Below are 18643 nucleotides of genomic sequence, written 5' to 3'. Positions count from 1 at the left end.
TTTTGAGTGAAATTGTCATGAGGAATGCGCGAAATAGTACCCGCGGTAGCTGAATGTATTTTCTAAAATTCTATTATTTGTATGTGTCATCAATCATATCACGTCAAAAAAACCCATACAACACAGTTTCATCATAATTTCAGGTTCCTGCACCCTCTAGCGGCCGTGCAATTTCACAGGACCCGCCGAAAATGGCTAATTTCGGCCATATCTTGAGGACCGCCCACGCTAGAAAGCTAGTTTTGAGCTTAAAAGCTGCCGAAGAAACATGTTTCTATCTTATTACCGTAGAACTTTGTCTTACAAATGTACAGAAAAAAGTTGCAAGCAAATTACTGATTTTTTCAGTAAAATCGTACACTGATGCAGTGGATGCGATGTCAATAACGTGTAATGACTTATCTCATGAGTCTGAACCACACCCCATAAATTCAAACTACTTTCAAAAACTTACACAAACAAATGAAGCCCCCTTCTACTACAGCCTAAATATGGTTCGGGTTACAAATAGCGACCGTCAGAACTGCATGTCAAAAACGCGGAAAAAATACAACTCCATATTGAAAACATAATAATTTCAAAGCTGCTTTCAGTGCACAAACATTAAAATCATGTTTGGTATTGAAGGATTCCATCTGTTTTCAAACTGCCTTCGCATCACAGTAAAGAGAAGGAATAGGAGAGAGCGCTTCCAAAGAAGAAAAAAACGCAACTAACAAACAAACATTTCAATAACTCGCACTTACTGTTGCAGGGCCGCTTTCAAAGACTCGTTCAACGCCCCGGATTTCATCATCCCGACAGACTGTTTCCTCTCCTCCTCCCAAGCCTTCCTCTTCAGCTCGGCGTTGATCCTTTCCAATTCCGCGTTTTCCCGATTCACTTTCTCCAGCATCTCCATCTCAAGCCTCTGTCTCTCTTCCTCTTCCTCCCGCCTCTTCTGCTCCTCCAATTTTCTCTCCACTTGCAAGCGGGCTTCCTCTGCCAGTTTTTTCTGCCGCTCTTCTCGCTCTCTCTTCTCTTCCAGCTTCCTTTCCTCCTCTTCCTTTCTCCTTTTATCATCTTCTTCCCTCTTTTTATCCTCTTCCAGTTGCTTTTGTTTGAGTTCCTCCTGTCTCTTTTCCTCTCTGATTCTATCTTCGGTCTCTCTTTTTCGTTTTTCTTCTTCTTTTCTCAGATTTTCTCTGTCCTCCTCGGCTTCCTTCTCTTTCTGTATCCTGAGCTCCTCCGACTTCTTTCGTTCTGCTTCATCCGCTTTCTTGGAAGACGACTTTCTCCTGAAAGCAACAACATTGATGTTTTTTCTTCTCGAGTAGTTCTAGTTCTAGTTGCGGATTCCCAATATCATGTAGTTCTAGTTGCGGATTTTGAAAATCCAGCAGTTCCAGTTCTAATTGTGCATTTGAGAAGCGAGTAGTTCTAGTTCTTGTTCAAAGTTGCGCATCTTGAAAAATCACTAGTTTTAGTTCTAGTTGCGGATTTCGAAAATCCAGCAGTTCCAGTTTTAGTTCTAATTGAGCATTTTGAGAAGCGAGTAGTTCCAGTTCTAGTTCACGGTGAAATGTCTGAAAATTGTTAAATTCGATGAGCTGGTCAACGTACTTATTTTCAAGCTCCCACGAACTCTCAGACTCGATGTCGCTGTCAAACGAGTCACTGCCACTTAGCTGCCCGTACGTGATTCCAAGGCCTGTCTTATTACTTGGACTCGAGGTTTTCAACGGCGGTAGCTTGCTGCCTGGCGACATCTAAAGATAAAAGAATAGATATAGCTTGAATTTTCCCCGAGTTACAAGTTCTAGTTGAAATATGTCACATTTTGATGAGGGCAGAAAATACAGGCTACTTCGACCAAAATAGGAAATATGGGCGTCATTGTCTCGAATTTTGATATATGACGGGGTCTATCAAGGGGACTATCCACTTAACATCGCTATCTCGCCAAGGGCAACCCCCATCCGCATGACATTTTCACAGCTGCTAGGTGTCGCTATGCTATAAACAAGATATCACAGATTTGAAGAGCTTCTTGGAGGTACAGAACTTCAATATACAATTGAATAGTATATTCATATTGAAATAAACCCGAATATTTTCGGCTGACACTCGTCAGGGGTAATCGTCAGCAACTAGTAGAGAATTGGAAAGAACATTGTATATCAACAATCGTATCACAAAATATGACTTCACCAGCATGAAATTTCAAATGAGAGAGCGTTCAACGTACTATTTTTAGGTGGTACACGAACTCCTTTTGTTGACAGAGTTTGGGTTGGTGTATTTTGATAAAAGTCGACTCCAAGGCACACAAATGGAAGTGTAAACGGCTCCTCCCAATGACGCGAAATCTGCCGTCTCGATAATTATTCGCACTAATCGGATTATCTAATAGATGTTTGCCGATGGCAGAATAAGCGGATGAGTTAAGGGTGAGCTTCTCACCGAGCGTGATGCACGTGTTCTGATAAATCTGGGGACTTGCTGGTTTATGCGTTCCTGCAGACGCTTTGACGTTCTTCCCACGTAGCCACAATCACAGTGGCACTTATATTCGTACACTACATTACTTTGTTGAAGTGCAGGGAGCACGTCTTTGCTTGTTGAAAGGAGCCGTTGTGTAGTTGTTAAAATCACATCGGTTTTGACTGTGTCGTACCGCTTACTGACCGCAGAAATCAACTGCTTTTCAAAACGGGCGGAAATAGGACCAGTCCAAGGTAGATGGATATAAACATCTTTGGTTGTTCGTTCGTTTGGCTCTGTTGACTGTTCAAACTCTGTCAACAAAAGGAGTTGCGATGTCGGGAGAGGCCGTTCAAACTTTCATTTGTATGCCTTGGAGAACACTATTATAAAAATACGCACACCAAGTGTGTGCCTGCAGAAGGAGTTCGTATACCATCTAAGGATTCTAAGCATAGTACATTAAGCATAAGCTCTCTCTTTGCCCCGATTATTAGAAATTTCATGCTGGTGGCGTCATCTTTTGTGATAAGATTGTTGATATACAATGTTCTTTCCAATTCTCTACTAGTTGCTGACGATTACCCCTGACGAGTGTCAGCCGAAAATATTCGGGTTTATTTCAATATGGATATACTATTCAATATCACAAACTGTAGTTCTAACCCACAGAATTTGGTTTGACAAGAGAAATACGGTAGTGCTCCTTTTCTGATCTAATGCCTGTTTTAGGAAGTAATAGGACAGTCCCGCGTGTTGCTAAAATTTCAAAATTAATTGTTTTTTCAAATGTTTGCTGTGATGTTCTCTAACTCAAACCATGTTATACCTAGGCCAAACAGAAATTAGAAAAACGTAGATCTGGATGTTGGCTTTTCAAAAAACCACGAGTGAGACATTTATGGCAAAAAATTTCGCACAAATTTTTGGTTTCTGATGAAGCGATATAACGAAATTTTACAATGGAGAAAAACGCTGTAGAACATTTTCGCAATAAAAGAAAATAATGACAGTATGCTGAGTGAAATCGAAATTTTACAATTTTTTTCTTGTTTTTTTTTGGTGAAATAAGGCCATGATGTCAAAGCAGAGGTAACTTGTTAATATTTCCAGCCCCAAAAAATAACTTGAAAATTTTAATGCTTTTTCAAATGTTACAGTTGTGTCCCCTGAAACACATTTGATCAGTTGGTTTCGACCACAAAGTTTAAGTAAATTCCTCTATTCAGAAAGGTAACTTGCAAAAAGCCTGGTCCACGTGGCGAAGTCTGATAAGTCATTATGTATATAACCGAATCTCGTTAAGCAATAGAGTGTCTTACAATCAATTGGACAATGTAAGCTTCAATCATTGCCTATAAAAAATAAAATGCTAGTAAAAAATTATCCGAAAAAAAGTTGACTACTTACTTTTGGTAATTCTTTCGCACTCTTGACTTTCTGCAAAATAAATAAGTGATGCCTGTTATTTTGCTGGAAGCGGTTTTCCAGTTTGCGCTATATTATTTTTACGGTGAAAATTCACGAATTGGATTAGGTGTATCGAGGAAAAAATAGTCTCTACCGAAAATATCTTCATACATCCAACTGTAATTTGAGATCGCATCATATTCACAAAGCAGTGCCTCTGTAAAACTATTCTCCCTGCATTTAGTGCCGTAGTTCTTACGTCGGAGTTCCAAGAGTCCGAGTCTCCGTCATCTTTTGCCGCAAACTTTTTCGGCGCAGTTACGGTCGCAGTCTCTTTTACTTGCTCGCGATCTGATTCCGATTCGTCATCGAATTTCAACTCGGCAGATTTGGCGAGAAGGTTGAAGGGAATCGCTGTTACAAAAAGGAAGCAAGCTTAGACCGTTGCGTATGGCAAATACAGTAGTTTCAAAATAGGACGTTTAATATATTATTCCTCGATGTTTTTGTGGCATATACACCGACTCGTGATGATATACATACCATAAGTGCGTGATGTGCATACTCTGCAGAACAAGGAAGCTACAGATAAAGCATTTGAAGGCTTTCTCTCTTTCTTTCTTTCCATGCTATCCCGGTAATGCTGAGCGACAAGCGGGGAAGTCATGCATGCTAGTTTTATTAATCAGAAGGGCGATTATTTTTGTCGAAATAAGTCAAATTTTTGTCAAAATTGCAGCGTTAGATCAAAAAATTGTCAAAATTGTTTACAAAGTCAAGATTTTTGCAACCTGCATTTCGTATGTATCGCAGACGTTTGCACTGTCAGTGAACTTATCATTTGACATTTTACACCTTGTGGCCTACTTTATAGGCCTATCGTTGTCGACGGCCCATTGTCTACTCATAGTGAATTATAAATGGTGAAATGAAACAAATAGGTTGACATGATGTTATGGTCAACATACCGCAATATCCTAAGATTCCAAACTGAAACCAGACTGCATTGGCATTGCATGGTTCTTATATCAAGAAAAGCATGATGAAAAATTGTGATGTAGATAACGTTGTCAGAATGAAGTAACACCGTGTGTCACCAGCAGTGTACGCACAACTTCAGTGTTGTCAGCCAACATCTGTTGCTGTTGAACGCTCTTTCTCCATACTTGGCATGCTACTTAGTAAGGACATACACTTTCTACCCGAGAATGTAGGAAAGTATCTGTCGTTTCAAGTTTTTCAAGGTCAAAAAATGTCAAAATTTTGATTTTTTCTTAGGTCAAAATCTTCAGATTCTTAGGTTAAAATCACCCTACTAATCAGGTTCTTGGTCTGACCCGGCCAGGGATCGAACCCAAGACCTACCGATCAACGAGCCGGCCGCTTAACCAATAGCCTACCATACATATTTGCCAACATACCTTTCTTTGGCGGCGGCGTTTTTTCAGAATAGCTATCGTCCCACGAGTCGAATTCCTCGTTGTCCGCAGCTTTTAACGGTTCCGGGGAGACGGCTTTTGATTTCACGGCGGTAACGCCCTTGCCTCGTTCGGAAACATCGGAATCGCTCGAAGACGCATCTTCGAAATTTTTATTTTTCGAAGTAATCTCCTCTGACGTCTGTTTCTTCAGTGGACCTGAACACGAATGCACGCATGTTTTTAGTTTTCGCACAATTTCATGGGGAGAGCAGCAAACTTTGAAAAAATTTCTTATATTAAATTCAAAAGTTTCAAACTCCTGTGGCTTCACATCTACCAGTTGAAATCGAGCCAAATTTGGTGCAATTCCAACCGGTAGAAGCAAAGTTTTTTTGAGTTTTTCATTAGTAATACTGGGATTACCCATCGTCAAGGCTATTATCGCGATTGAAAAAATTTCATCTGCAATAATTTCGCTTCAACTGGTTGGAAGTGAGCAAAAATTGGTAAGCATCGTTTTTTTAGACAACTTAACAATTTTATGGCGGTTGACAGTAAAATTTGATATCTATTTCAATGTTTTTGTAATAAATTCAAACTCCAACCAGTTGGAATCGAGCCACATTTGGTGTACAACGGTTTTTCAGGCAACATGACTATATAATCAGCGAATTCCCGGAATCCAGAAAAAAAGTGAACATCAATTCGACGCCATTGTATACGTCCCTGATTTTGGCTACTGCCTCCCATAAAATTCTTATGTAAATCATACTTAATCGCAGTGCAGGCTTCGGAACTTGGAGATTTTTTGCCCCGTCCGGAACTTCTTCCTCATCTTCCGGAGAATCCCATGGAGAATCGTCATCTTTGCCGGCCGGCTTCATCGACTGGCCTTCACTTTTTTCAGGATCTTTGGCCGGTCTCGGGGAGCGCTGCGCGGGTAACGGGGGTTTGCTGGGGGATACCGGTAACCCTTTTGACGATTTACTGTCGTATCTGTAGATCGAAGGTGAAAGTTGCCATTGTCAGCAGGTGTGTAACCAAGTAACAAGGTTTCGAGTCACAAGTCAATCACACTTTTCTAGTTTTGACTCGAGTCATTTTCAATTCACCACAAGTCAAGTCCGAGTCCAAGTCATTGTGTTCACTTTTCAGTTTTGAGTTCAATCCCGTGTTCAACCCACTTCTCTCAACTCTGCTCGAGTGATAGAGAATGGCTCGCATTCATAATATACTAATTTTCCTCGGTCTTAAAAGTTTCTGGCCCAATCTTCCAAGCATCAGGACTGATAGACGAAATACCAATCATGTTACTATTCTTCAGAGTTACAATGAAATTTCTGTCTCAGCCGTCCTAGTCTCGAGTCATATGACTTGGTTCGAGCCATCGAAAAATCGTGACTCGAGTCCAGTCATGACTTGAGTCATTACAACCCTGATCGTTGGTAATCAAGTACGGCTAGAAGTAACATAAAAATCTGTACCCTACCCTAGTAGCAGAACGATTTCAAAGATATGTCGAAACCACATACTTTTAGCAGATCAGATAAGACCACTTCTCTCGATCAACGTAAACTAGGGTTGCCATATTTTGAGAACCGAAAAAGAGGATACAATATACGGAATAAAGTATTTGGTTGACTAAAAAATGACCTGCTTCCACGTAAAATCGGTTGCCGTTGACCTTTTTTTAGCCAACCTTGTCATCACTGCCGTTGAATTACAGATTTCACGTCATTTATGGCATTTTTGGGCGCCCGTGTACAATCGCCTGGCTGTCAACGCTATAAAGGAGGACAAATGGCCAAAAAGGAGGGAACTTGGGCGTCCTCGGAGGACATTTTCGTTTCTTGAAAAAGGAGAACGTATGGTAAATTGATTAATTACACTTCGCAGATGAAATTTTTGAAAATAAATTCAGTTGCCGTGGTACACTGGTACAGGGGTTATTTTGCTCAGTTGACATCACAATTTCACTCATAATGTCCATATCAACATATCCAAAATTACTTTCTACTAGGACACTGGCACTATCGGAAATGAGTTACCTTTTCTTCGAGCGGTCAGGCGAATTTTCTTCGTTGACAGGTTCACAGCTGTAGAACCAACAAGCTTTACAGGCTGAATTTCGACAGGGATGATGTTTTTTAGAGATTTGATTTCGTTTTTGGAGCTACGACTGTTACGTCACAATGAAAATGGAACTGGTCGAAGATATTTTTGGTCTGTTTATGACAGTGGTTGGAAGTCTTATCTTCAATGGTCAATGACATTATTGTACACCATGTTTTAAAACAGGTTTGTTTGAAATTGATTTTTGGTTCAAATGCAACCCTAGTCAAAATAAATTATTGCTAACACTGTTAATCCAGAGTTTCTTTCAAGTATGTAAGACAGGGAAAAAAAATTGCACACCACTGACGGTAAATTTATGATGCCGTCTTGTCACACATCCCAACAGACTAAGATACACCATCATACATCTGGCTACTGTTATAAATTTCGGCTATAAACCATGAGATTCAACACTAAAATTATACAACACATGAGATTCAACACTAAAATACAACACTAAAATACAACAAAACGTATCTGCACGAAAACTGTATACAAAACTGGCTCCAATACACTCAAAGTACATGAGAATATCGTGCTGTTAAGCTCATTACGAAATCAATGGAAAGCCTGGATCAATATTACTACTTAAAAGCGAATTCTGAATGACAGCATTCACCGCTACCTTGAGCGTAACTCTTTATCTTCAAAATCGTCGCCATCGTTCACTTGGTCGTCCATTTTTTGCTCCATTTCTTGCCGAGCTGCAGACAAAACAACATGAAACATTGAACTGTGGAAAGCGCAATTGAAAGCAGTATGTTGACAGGAAACGGACTCACCGCTCGTAGTTAGAAAAAGGTTAGATGGTGTCGACGACACTGGGTTGGACTCTGAACTCGGTTTTCTGTATTTCATGGCTTCCAGCACGTTGATTTTTGGCTTTTCGGCATCGGTCTTCTTCTACGGGAATAAAAATGGAAGATTCGTGGATGTGAAATGAAAGCATCAAGCGATAGTATAGTGTAGGCTGGCACATTTTACAAAAAAAGTAGTTTACGAGAATATGAATTGACGCACTGGAACATCGCCAGTTCAGGACAGACTTGGAAACTAGATAATTCCAGTGTAATTTGACTAATTGGAACGAAATGCATGTAATACATATCTAATTTAATTTATCTCTCATCTATGCTCAGTAGGGGTATTCAAAAATGACTTTTTGACTCAAATTCTACTGGCTACTTGATAAAATTGTTAGGTTACCTAATTGAAGCCTGCACATCAAATTAGGTTCAATTCCAACCAGTAGCCGCATTGTTACATTGTTACAGTTTTTTATTCATTATATAAAAGTGAATGAACAAAAGTTCAAAATTTTCTGTTCACCCCATGAAATTGTTTGGTTGTCTACAGAAACGATGCTCACCAAATTTGGCCCAATTCCAACCAGCGGAAGCGGAGTTATTGATGTCGAAAAATTTGGATTTGAATAAAATAGTATTTACGGTGGGCACAACTATAATAAATAATTAAAGAATTGGTCACCGTAAATACTATTTTATTGAAATCCAAAATTTTTCAACGGCAATAACTCCGCTTCCGGTGGCTGGAATTGAACCAAATTTGGTGAACAGAAAATTTTGAATTTTTTTAATTCATTTTTTATATATTAAATAAAAAACTTTCATCTCCTGTAGCAACGCGGCTACTGGTTGGAATTGAACCAAATTTGGTGTGCAGGCTTCAATTAGGTAACCTAACAATTTTATCAAGTAACCAGCAAAATTTAAGACAAAGTCATTTTTGAACACCCCTACTGCTCAGGTCGCTGCACGAACTACTGCAAATAGCATTGGCAGAAAGAAGCTTGACAAATAAAAATAAAAAGCTTTGTTACAGCTATATGTATCAGCCGAAGGTTTCGTGTCTTGCAATTAATCGCGGAATATGTACACTTTTCATGTTCACGCCTCTTAAGATTAGAATATGTAGTTGGAAACAAAAGTATGCTACACAGCAAGCAACCTTTGCCTCAAATTCCTACCGCATAACTAATGCCCTGTAGGAGTCCATTGTTCAAACAGTGCCGGGGTCAAGTGCTTTAAATCCCTTCCGGCTAAATTGAACATGGCAAGACGCTACTGAATCAACTACAATTACCACTCGACATTTTTTCAATGAAAACCCAGCGTTTTGAACAGATACTTCAGACGATAACACGAGAATAGCGTTTTTAGACAGAGACTCGCTGATAGCTTACTTCGTCATAAATTCCTGTCTCATGTCTGATTCAACGCAGACTCATGTCTTGGGTAACTTACCGCCAACTTTTGAGCACTTGGTATTGAACAAAGGTGAGATATCCCGAAAGAATTTATTCTTTGGAATACGCATGTGAATAATATGATGGTAGAATCTGTATGTTGCAGCAGATCAGACATTTTGCCACAAAAAGTAATCACTGCGTTGTGGGGCGGATGTGTTATTTACCTATACACGGAATATTGTCCTTAGTGGGTAGCCTATGCGTATAAGGCGTTGTGTCTGTGTTAGCAGGTCTACACTTGTAAATAATGTGCATGGAAATAAGGACCATCTGACTGTACAATGTGTAAGCTACATGTAGGCTATATTAGGGTTGTTAAAAAATGTAATAGGGAAAATTGAAAGTTGATGAAATTGTTGGTTTGGATAAAAAACGCTGCACATTAACTTTGGCTCAATTCCAATCTGTAGAAACATGGATATCAGAGAAGATTGGGTGTATTTATTAGATAAAAATGGCAATTTTTCAAATTTTACAGGTTGCCCTGGCGTAAAATTATTAGGTCGTCTAGAAATACGATGCATATCGGCATCAAATTTTGCTGAATTCCAACCCGTAAAAGGGCAAGTGTTGGAGTAGAAAATTCTGGAGATGAAACAAATAGTATTGGGAAAATATTTCATAATTTATTACAGAATTAGACATGATAAATAATATTTTTTCAATTCCAAAATTTTCTGCTGCATAACTTTGCTCCGACTTGTTGGAATTAGGCCCAATTTTTTGTACATTTTTATACCTATTTTTATTTTTATAGGTTCATGGGGTGGCCAGTAAATCTTGAAAAACTGTTATTTTTATTAAATAATTCTAAAACATTCTCCTTTAATAGAAATGCTTGCACAGATTGGAATTGAGTCGAATTTGTTGTAGGCCTGCAGAGTTCTTGAGGTTTGTTATTAAGTGATTTTTGAACAGCCCTAATTATATTTATGAATCTTGTTTTGCAGTGCTGGTTATCCGGTTTCTAATACTCAAAAACGCAATGTCTTTGGCCGAATAAACACACGGCAGCACCAATATCTTTCCGAATAAGAAAGCTGCAGCATCTGAAGACGCGAGGACATCGTTAATCGGATCATTCGGTGTAAAACAAGACCACACTCGTTCCATAAATGTAATAGGCAGGACAAGATCTAATTCACAAAGGCACCGGAACCTCAAGAATAACACGGCACAATAACGCAATGACATGGATATCAAAGCGCCTGAACCCGCGGTCCATCACACCTTACTACACGTATAATATTACCAGTAGGTAAACAGTATCATATTTCATTTCTCATTAGTATCAGCAAAAATATGGTGATGTATTTGGAATCGAAACACCTTAAAAGCATCTGAATCAGGTTACCAGAGAGTGCTACTATTAAATATGTATACACAAGACCATACAACAATACCCGGCGGATTGCTATATCAACACTTACGAATCCAATGAATGCCAAGTATGCCGGGAGGCTCGCACGTTCATAGTGAACTCACAGCAAACAACAACTTAAGAATCGAAGTAGATTTGACGAATTCAACATTATCACGCAGACTAACACGATCCCCTAACCACGGGGTACCCTGCTTCGGAAGACAACACAGCGCTCACCTTTACCACTGAATATTTCGGCTCCTCGTCTTCAGAACTGGTTGAAGAAGCCCACGAATCATCATCGTATTTCCCTTTACTTTCGACGGCTTTACTCACACTAGTTGTGTCTTCGCTCTCGGAATCATCTGCGAAATACAAACAGAAACAGTCACAACACAATTTACAAAATTGCCTAGCTGTCATTCTAGTTGAACCCAAATTCGAAAAAACAAACTGTGTAGTTACAATTCTAATTCTAGTCTAACTTGGAAAACAATGTGTGGCTACAATGATAATCGTAATTTATTTGGAAAACACTGTGTAGCTATGATTCCAATTCTCATCTAATTCTGAGAACACTGTGCAGTTATACTTCTTGTTCTATTCTAATTTGGAAAAAACAGTGTAGCTATTATTCTAATATATTCTAAATTCGAAAAAAAAACTGTGTAGCTATAATTTTAATTCTTATCTAATTCAGAGAACACTGTGCTGTTATACTTCTTGTTCTATTCTAAATTGAAAAAAAAACAGTGTAGCTATAATTCTAATCTAATCTAAACTAGAAAAAACTGTGTAGCTGTAATTCTAATATATTCTAAATTCAAAAAAAAAACTGTAGCTATAATCTTAATTCTTATCTAATTCAGAGAACACTGTGCAGTTATACTTCTTGTTCTATTCTAATTTGAAAAAAAAACAGTGTAGCTATAATTCTAATATATTCTAAATTTTTAAAAAAACGGTGTAGCTATAATTCTAATTCTAGTCTAATTTGGAAAACACTGTGTAGCTATAATTCTGATTGTAATTTAATTTGGAAAGGCTGAAAATTTTCTGCTTCTCCAACTTCGCTCAGAACGTACCGTCGCTGAGTCCCAGAGTCACGCTGCCGATGCCGGAAGCGGACCTCACCCCTAACCGTTGGGGTGTCGTTTTCGGTGTGTTTCTGGCCAGGGTCGATCGATGAGATTGCCCGGATATCGGACGTTTCTTCGCGTTGTGCTCCATAATAATGTGCGAAATGCTGAATAAACACGATGCTTATTACAATGGGAAAAACTGGCGTAAACTGAAGAGCTTCTTGGAGGTACTGAGCTTCAATATACAATTGAATAGTTGGCTTATATTCATATTGAAATGAGCCCACATATTTTCAGCTGACACTCGTTAGGGGAAATCGTCTGCTACGAGTAGAGAATTGAAAAGAACTTTGTATATCAACAATCGTATCACCAATGTAAGATACCGTTGTTAATATACAAATATTAGGTGATATGATTGTTCATTGTACAATGTTCTTTTCAATCCTCCGCTAGTTGCTGACGATTACTGCCGACGAGTGTCAGCCGAAAATAATTGGCTTCATTTCAGTAAGAATGTATTAGGCCTACCGTAAACCGGGGTAACTTTGGACTTAAGGGTAACTTTGGACACTAGGCAGTAAAAGATTTGAATGGTTATTGGTGGAAAAGGGTTGCCGCTGGGTGTCCAATTCTTTTCATGAGGCAACAGTACCACAGGTAGTCCCAATAAAAGGTGGATTCATTTCACTACCAGATAAACTTGACCCAACATTGATAAATTAATGGAGGGGGTCAATTTCATCAAAATTTATGGCCGTTAAACTTCTTACAATCAAACATAGTTAGCATGTGATTCATAGATTCAAAACTTGGCAGCAGATACCTCTAAGTAGTCTTAATCCATGGCAAAAATCTCAGTTGGCTCACCCTTAGATCAATACAAGAAAATGTGATGTCCAAAGTTACCCCGTAAAAGTTTATCAGAATGGGGTAACTTTTGACAGTGGAAAATGTGATATTTAGAACTCTAGAAAGTGGCTGCTTCATCTGTGTCAAAGTGTATGGTCAACTCTATTCCTTATTACCGGCCTGATGGCTTTTTAAAATGGAATGAGAAGGTTAATAAATTAGAGTTTGCCAGAATATGAAAAAAAGGGTAGGCAATGAGCTGAGAGATTGTAGTCGGGTGTAAGCTACTTCAAAAACTTATCACATACTACTAAAGATGCGCCTGCTGAATATGAGATATCATAAATTACGACAAATAGGCTATATCCATCAAAGAGGAAATAGGAAAGGGAAAGTGTATATCCCTTATCACCATACGTTATTTTATAAGTCCCAATTGGCGAAGGCATGAGGGAAAATTGAGATAAGAGATGAATTAGGGCCCATTAGCCTTCATAAATGACCTATTTGTTTTTTTTTTTTGGGGGGGGGGATTAGGTAAAAATCATGCAATAGGCCAGACATATACTATTTTGTTTCAGTTTTAGCCACTGCTCTCATCAACTCTTACCAAATAAGCCTCATTTACGAGGTTTCATAAACAATTGAGTGTAAAATCATACAAAAAACTACATTGTCCAAAGTTACCCCACATGCAGGGATAACTTTGGACACGGATAATTTACAAAAATAAGGTACTTATTTATGACCATGAAGATTTTGGATTAGGTAATTCTAATCTATGCTCCATGACCCCTAAAAAACACAAAACTTGCCTCCCCTACACCCCAGCATTTCCGAGATACCAAACGGAATTGTTCAAAATTGTCCAAAGTTACCCCGGTTTACGGTATTCATATTGTGCTAATTGTGAGGTTATCACAGTGTTGAGACTCGAGTCAGAGTCAGAGTCATTGCGTTCAATTTCCTCACTCTTATTACAAATCACAAATAATGTGGTAACTTAACTATTCTTCCGATTTACAATGAAATGAATGTCTTGCCCATCCGAGTCTTGGGTCATATGACTTAGTCGACTCATGTCCAATGACTCTAGTACAAGTCGAGTCAATACACAAATTGACTCAAGTCAATTCATTACAGCCCTACCTAAAAGCTACGGATTCAAACAAGACAAAAGAATCGGAGACATTTACATATTTATACTTACGGGTGGTGACCGTCCATGCTAGCATAATCGTCGGCGGTCCAGCCATTCACGTCACGCAACACCGCGTTGGCGTTTTTCGAAAGAAGCAAGTTCACAGTGGTCAGATGGCCTTTATGCGCAGCGATCATTAACGCGGTCCTGGAGGACGGAAAAATAAGTTGTACACAATCTTACGTTACATAAACAGTACCGATACCAAATATTTCGAAAGTACTGTATCCCCTAGTGATTTCGAAGGAGGATAATGCTGGACGCAAAACGTAAAATATCATAATCCAGCACGAATATAGAGACCCCATTAGACTGTGCTATCACTAACACAAAAATAATTACATCAATTCAATTTTCAATCCAGTTTAATACCAACAAAGCATCGCTTTATAACGCATATTTGAACATAGTTTTTGGCCTCATTAGTCGATGAAATAAATCTCCATCCATCTTCTCAGATATTTCAGTAATAACCCACTTAACACATTGCAGCATAGTGAACGGGTTCGCCAATTAAGAGGAAAAGTCAGGATTGGCACTTTAGGGGCGGCATTGAAATTTGCTATGACCCCAAAATTCATGTGAACATAAATTAGGCTACATTTACGGTGGCGGTATAGAAAGTATTATTTAATTGCATACAAAAGTCTAATTCAGTTTAATTTTACGGCAGTAGGCTTGAGAAGTCTAATATTAGAATTACAGATCAATAACTTTTGAATGAATATGTCCTATAAATGTAATTGATGAGGGTGAACTCCATGAAGAGCCCCATCCCCCATGAGTCCAACGAAGATTCACACACATTCAGCAAGCAAACAAAATTAGAAGATACTAGTCTTTTATGATTCACAAGTCAAATAAAAAAGACGCGATATACCAAAACTGCTACCAAACTAACTATATTTGCACACCGCATTTTATTACTGGTGCTAAATCAATGATATGGGACACGGTCAATTTCTTAAGGCCTTAGACAACGGATTTGTGGTAAGTTTAAACGACGTGAATGTCATTTGGCCTTAAGTAGCACTCGATTACACAAAGCCCTCACTGGAATATTTTACAGACAGCTTGTAATGGATTGGAGCTAATGAATGGGCCTTTACTATTACAATGTATAAGTGCACTCAATCAAGCCCCGTTTATGAGATTATTGACATTGATACTAATAACTAAAATCAAAACATAGCCCAAGCTATCAAATTTAATACCAACAGTGCAACAAGGTTCTGCAAAACCTATTCACCAAATTTGCTGCATTACATCAACTAACAAATTCAGCTCGAAGAGGATCACCAAAGAATCTCGAATGAAATTTCAGGTCTATCAGTCACATTTGTATCATTTTCAGAGTGTTTCAAACAGTGATTTACATTTTAAGAAGTCTGGGGGGGGGGGATTGAAAGTGTTTGATTATATTGAAGAAGATGAGAGCCAGAGAGGTCTAACACTTTTTCATCCCAATCCAAGGCTACATGATACATAAAGTAACGAGGGGACTAGTCTAGTGGATATCCGGACCACATCAGGACGAGGAGGCAGTTATCAGAATTTCCCCCCAACTGGATTGTCAGAAAACCAATAAATGCATAGTTATAGGATATGTACAGTAGGGTTGTTCAAAAATAACATATTTTTTCTCCAAATTTTACTGACTATTTAATAAAATTATTAGGTTGGTTTAAAAAATGCTGCACACGAAATTTGGCTCAATTCCAACCAGTAGAAGAGAAGAGAAGAAAATTTTTGACATATTAAATCAGAAATTGTTTTCTCAAATTCTTCAACAACTTACTTTTCATTTTCATCAACTTCATCAATGTTAACGCCAGAAGACAGCATCAACTTCACTATCTCATCACTTCCGAGCGACGCGGCAACATGAAGGGGCGTAGCACCATCCTTTCGATAAAATAAATCAAGCAAATTAATGACTGGAATCCGCGTACTAAGTGTGTCCCGACAAGTCTGCATAGATGACAACACGTTACACGTAAACAAGTATCATTCTCATATCATAAATAACCTATTTGAAGACACTCTTTGAGGGTACAGAAGTCCAGTATACAATTGAATAATATATTCATATTCATGCATGTGACTTCGTAATTAGTGATACGATCGTTGATATACAAAGTTGTTTTGAATTCTCTACCAATTGCAGCCAATTACCCATGGAGAGTGTCAGCCGAAAAAAAACTATCGCAATTGCTGAAAAGCTTACCTTGTTCTTAGCTTTCGGGTCGGCATTGTAATCCCGGAGTAGGTAGCATATATCGCTGTTCGGAATACTGGCTGCAATATGTAGCGCTGTGTTCCCATTTTCATCCGACAAGGATACATCGGCACCTGATATACAAGAAATCATGTATTCAAAAACACAACGAGTAGGTCGTTAGTTCTTGTTCCTGATGCGAGTTTTGAAAAGAGAGTAGTTCTAGTTGAGAATTTTGAAAAATGAGTAGTTCTGGTTCTAGTTGCACATTTTGAAAATTCAGTAGTTTGTACAAGTACTGGATGAGAAATAAACAAGGGAAACAGAAATGCAGTAACAATAGACCATTACCAAGACCACCGATGTACCAGACAATGTTTTCATGGCCAAATTATCACAATAATACTTAACATATTATAACTGTAAAGAAGTTATGGTTTCACATTTCACAAAAGCCTACCCAGTACTGTACAAAATGAAATGGCCATTTACGACTGCGACTCAACCCCTTCAGTATGAAATCTCCCGGCACAATACGTATATTATTATGAAAATGGATTAGAATTGGAATTTACAAATTAACAAAGTGCAAGGTAATGCTGTTTACCTTTTTCTAATAGAATTTTGAAACAAGTCAAGTGTTCACATTGAACACATTTCATCAAGGCCGACTTGCGTTCGTTGTCGCAGAGATTGAGGTTGACGTTCGGGTGCTCGCAAAGCATATTAACGGCATCGTACTTTCCATTCGAACAGGCCAGATGTAACGGCGTCCTGAAAATAGGGAAATAACATTCATATTGTTCGGCTACAAGTATAGCACTGGGCACAATGATTCGGGAATAAAATATGTGTTGTGATTAACTCATAGCTTGTGAGTGACCAAGTGCAAAGAAATAGGCATGGTCAGAAAACCACCAAATTATCTTTAATGTGATGTAGAACTGGCATGATAGCCTATTCTTTGTGGTTGAATAAAAGGTACATTATTATCTGAACTTTCTACATCATTTATACTGTTGCAGTGTAATACCTTCAGTAGGCCTAATAGGCTATTTGAACACTTGAATACTTGATACTCAATTCAGAATCGAATCACTCAGGTAGCATACTCAAAAGTGCCATATATCCTCTTATGAAACATTCACGCCATTGGATTGTCCAAAAATTTCAATGCTCTTCCGAATTCAACGGCTACTAAAACCCCAGAATGTGTCAAAGCTATTAACGTTACCTGTTCTCTTTGTCAAGCTGATTCACATCTCCTCTTTTCAAGATTGTCTTTAATTTACTAAGATCCCCCTCATAAGCAGCACGATGGAGCTTTCCCAAATCTTTTTTGGGCGATATATTATACGCAGATCCAGATAATCCGCTTCCAATGCTGCCACCTTCGGAAGCTGATTTCTTCTTTCTCCTGAAGATCTTCTTCATTCCTCAGCCCCTTTAAACTTTCGGATTGGAGTATGATGTATAGATCATTCGGCGGTATCCGTTCATGACCAACGCATCTATCTGCTGCAATGCTTGAACAGGTTTTCTTTTGGTGTACCAGGGCCTTCTAGTTTAGCAACTTCATGATAATATGCGAAAATATAAAATGATCTCGTGAGTGGTGCTTGTTTTTTTTTGTTGATTACCGTTAATCTACGGATTGGCCGTCCGTGTCCGTACCGATAGCAGCAACGTCTATCAACAATTTAACTCCATAATAACAAGTGAATAATTTAACTGATATCTTTACGACACGAAATTCGGCCACAAACTACCACTAACAGCGTATAGGACTTGCCAGGCCTGTCAACGATATATCAGTCTATTCAAATCGAACAAACCTGCTAACAGAAGTTTGTTATTTTGCCCCGAACGACCACCGAAAGCAGTATAGAGCAGATTGTTTGTTCAATCAGTCAATCAGTTTTTATTTTCATCATTTCAAAACATCACAAGACTGCGATGCAATGAAAAGATAGGACGGTGTCGAAACAACTTGAATTGGCCTTTATGATTTATGAGTTATGATATGATTATAGATACCTCAGTTAGTTATCTATAATTTGATATGACATCTTAAAAAAAGGCCATAAGTCTGTTTCGGAAATTGTGAATTCGGATACCGGAAACAAACTTTCAGACCCGGCGGCCATCGCGAATCACTTCAATGAATATTTTTGTAACGTAGGCCCAAATATTGCTTCTTCTATTACAAAACCTGTGTCGGCCAGGTCAGAGGTGAGATCGATATCCCA

At 38.6% G+C, this 18643-nt stretch overlaps 1 protein-coding gene across 4 annotated transcripts in view; it reads right to left on the bottom strand.

Annotated features, from left to right (window-relative positions):
* Positions 1-17990, bottom strand: part of LOC145440917 (uncharacterized) — a 44851-nt gene extending 26861 nt beyond the window's left edge. For 3 of the 4 annotated variants that reach the window (XR_013915652.1, XM_080318689.1, XM_080318691.1), the window contains exons 1-16: positions 17629-17990; positions 17002-17168; positions 16404-16528; positions 15975-16081; positions 14186-14323; positions 12127-12287; positions 11279-11406; positions 8192-8312; positions 8035-8113; positions 7343-7390; positions 6067-6290; positions 5295-5510; positions 4133-4287; positions 3874-3903; positions 1603-1748; positions 747-1277 (exon numbers count right to left, since the gene is read on the bottom strand). Coding sequence is in view for 3 of the 4 variants with exons in the window: in XM_080318689.1 (XP_080174815.1) it covers positions 747-1277; positions 1603-1748; positions 3874-3903; positions 4133-4287; positions 5295-5510; positions 6067-6290; positions 7343-7390; positions 8035-8113; positions 8192-8312; positions 11279-11406; positions 12127-12287; positions 14186-14323; positions 15975-16081; positions 16404-16528; positions 17002-17168; positions 17629-17828 (2576 nt within the window). In the remaining variant the exon portion in view is untranslated. The remainder of the gene's footprint in view (positions 1-746; positions 1278-1602; positions 1749-3873; positions 3904-4132; positions 4288-5294; positions 5511-6066; positions 6291-7342; positions 7391-8034; positions 8114-8191; positions 8313-11278; positions 11407-12126; positions 12288-14185; positions 14324-15974; positions 16082-16403; positions 16529-17001; positions 17169-17628) is intronic. The other variant, XM_080318690.1, reaches the window with a different exon arrangement.
* Between the last annotated feature and the right edge of the window lie 653 nt (positions 17991-18643).

Source organism: Botryllus schlosseri, chromosome 6 (genome assembly GCF_051294905.1).
Source record: "Botryllus schlosseri isolate E-star chromosome 6, Bs_hap1, whole genome shotgun sequence".
Lineage (NCBI taxonomy): Eukaryota > Metazoa > Chordata > Ascidiacea > Stolidobranchia > Styelidae > Botryllus > Botryllus schlosseri.
The sequence above is the reverse complement of the archived record's forward strand: the minus strand, read 5'-3'. Positions and strand labels throughout refer to the sequence as shown.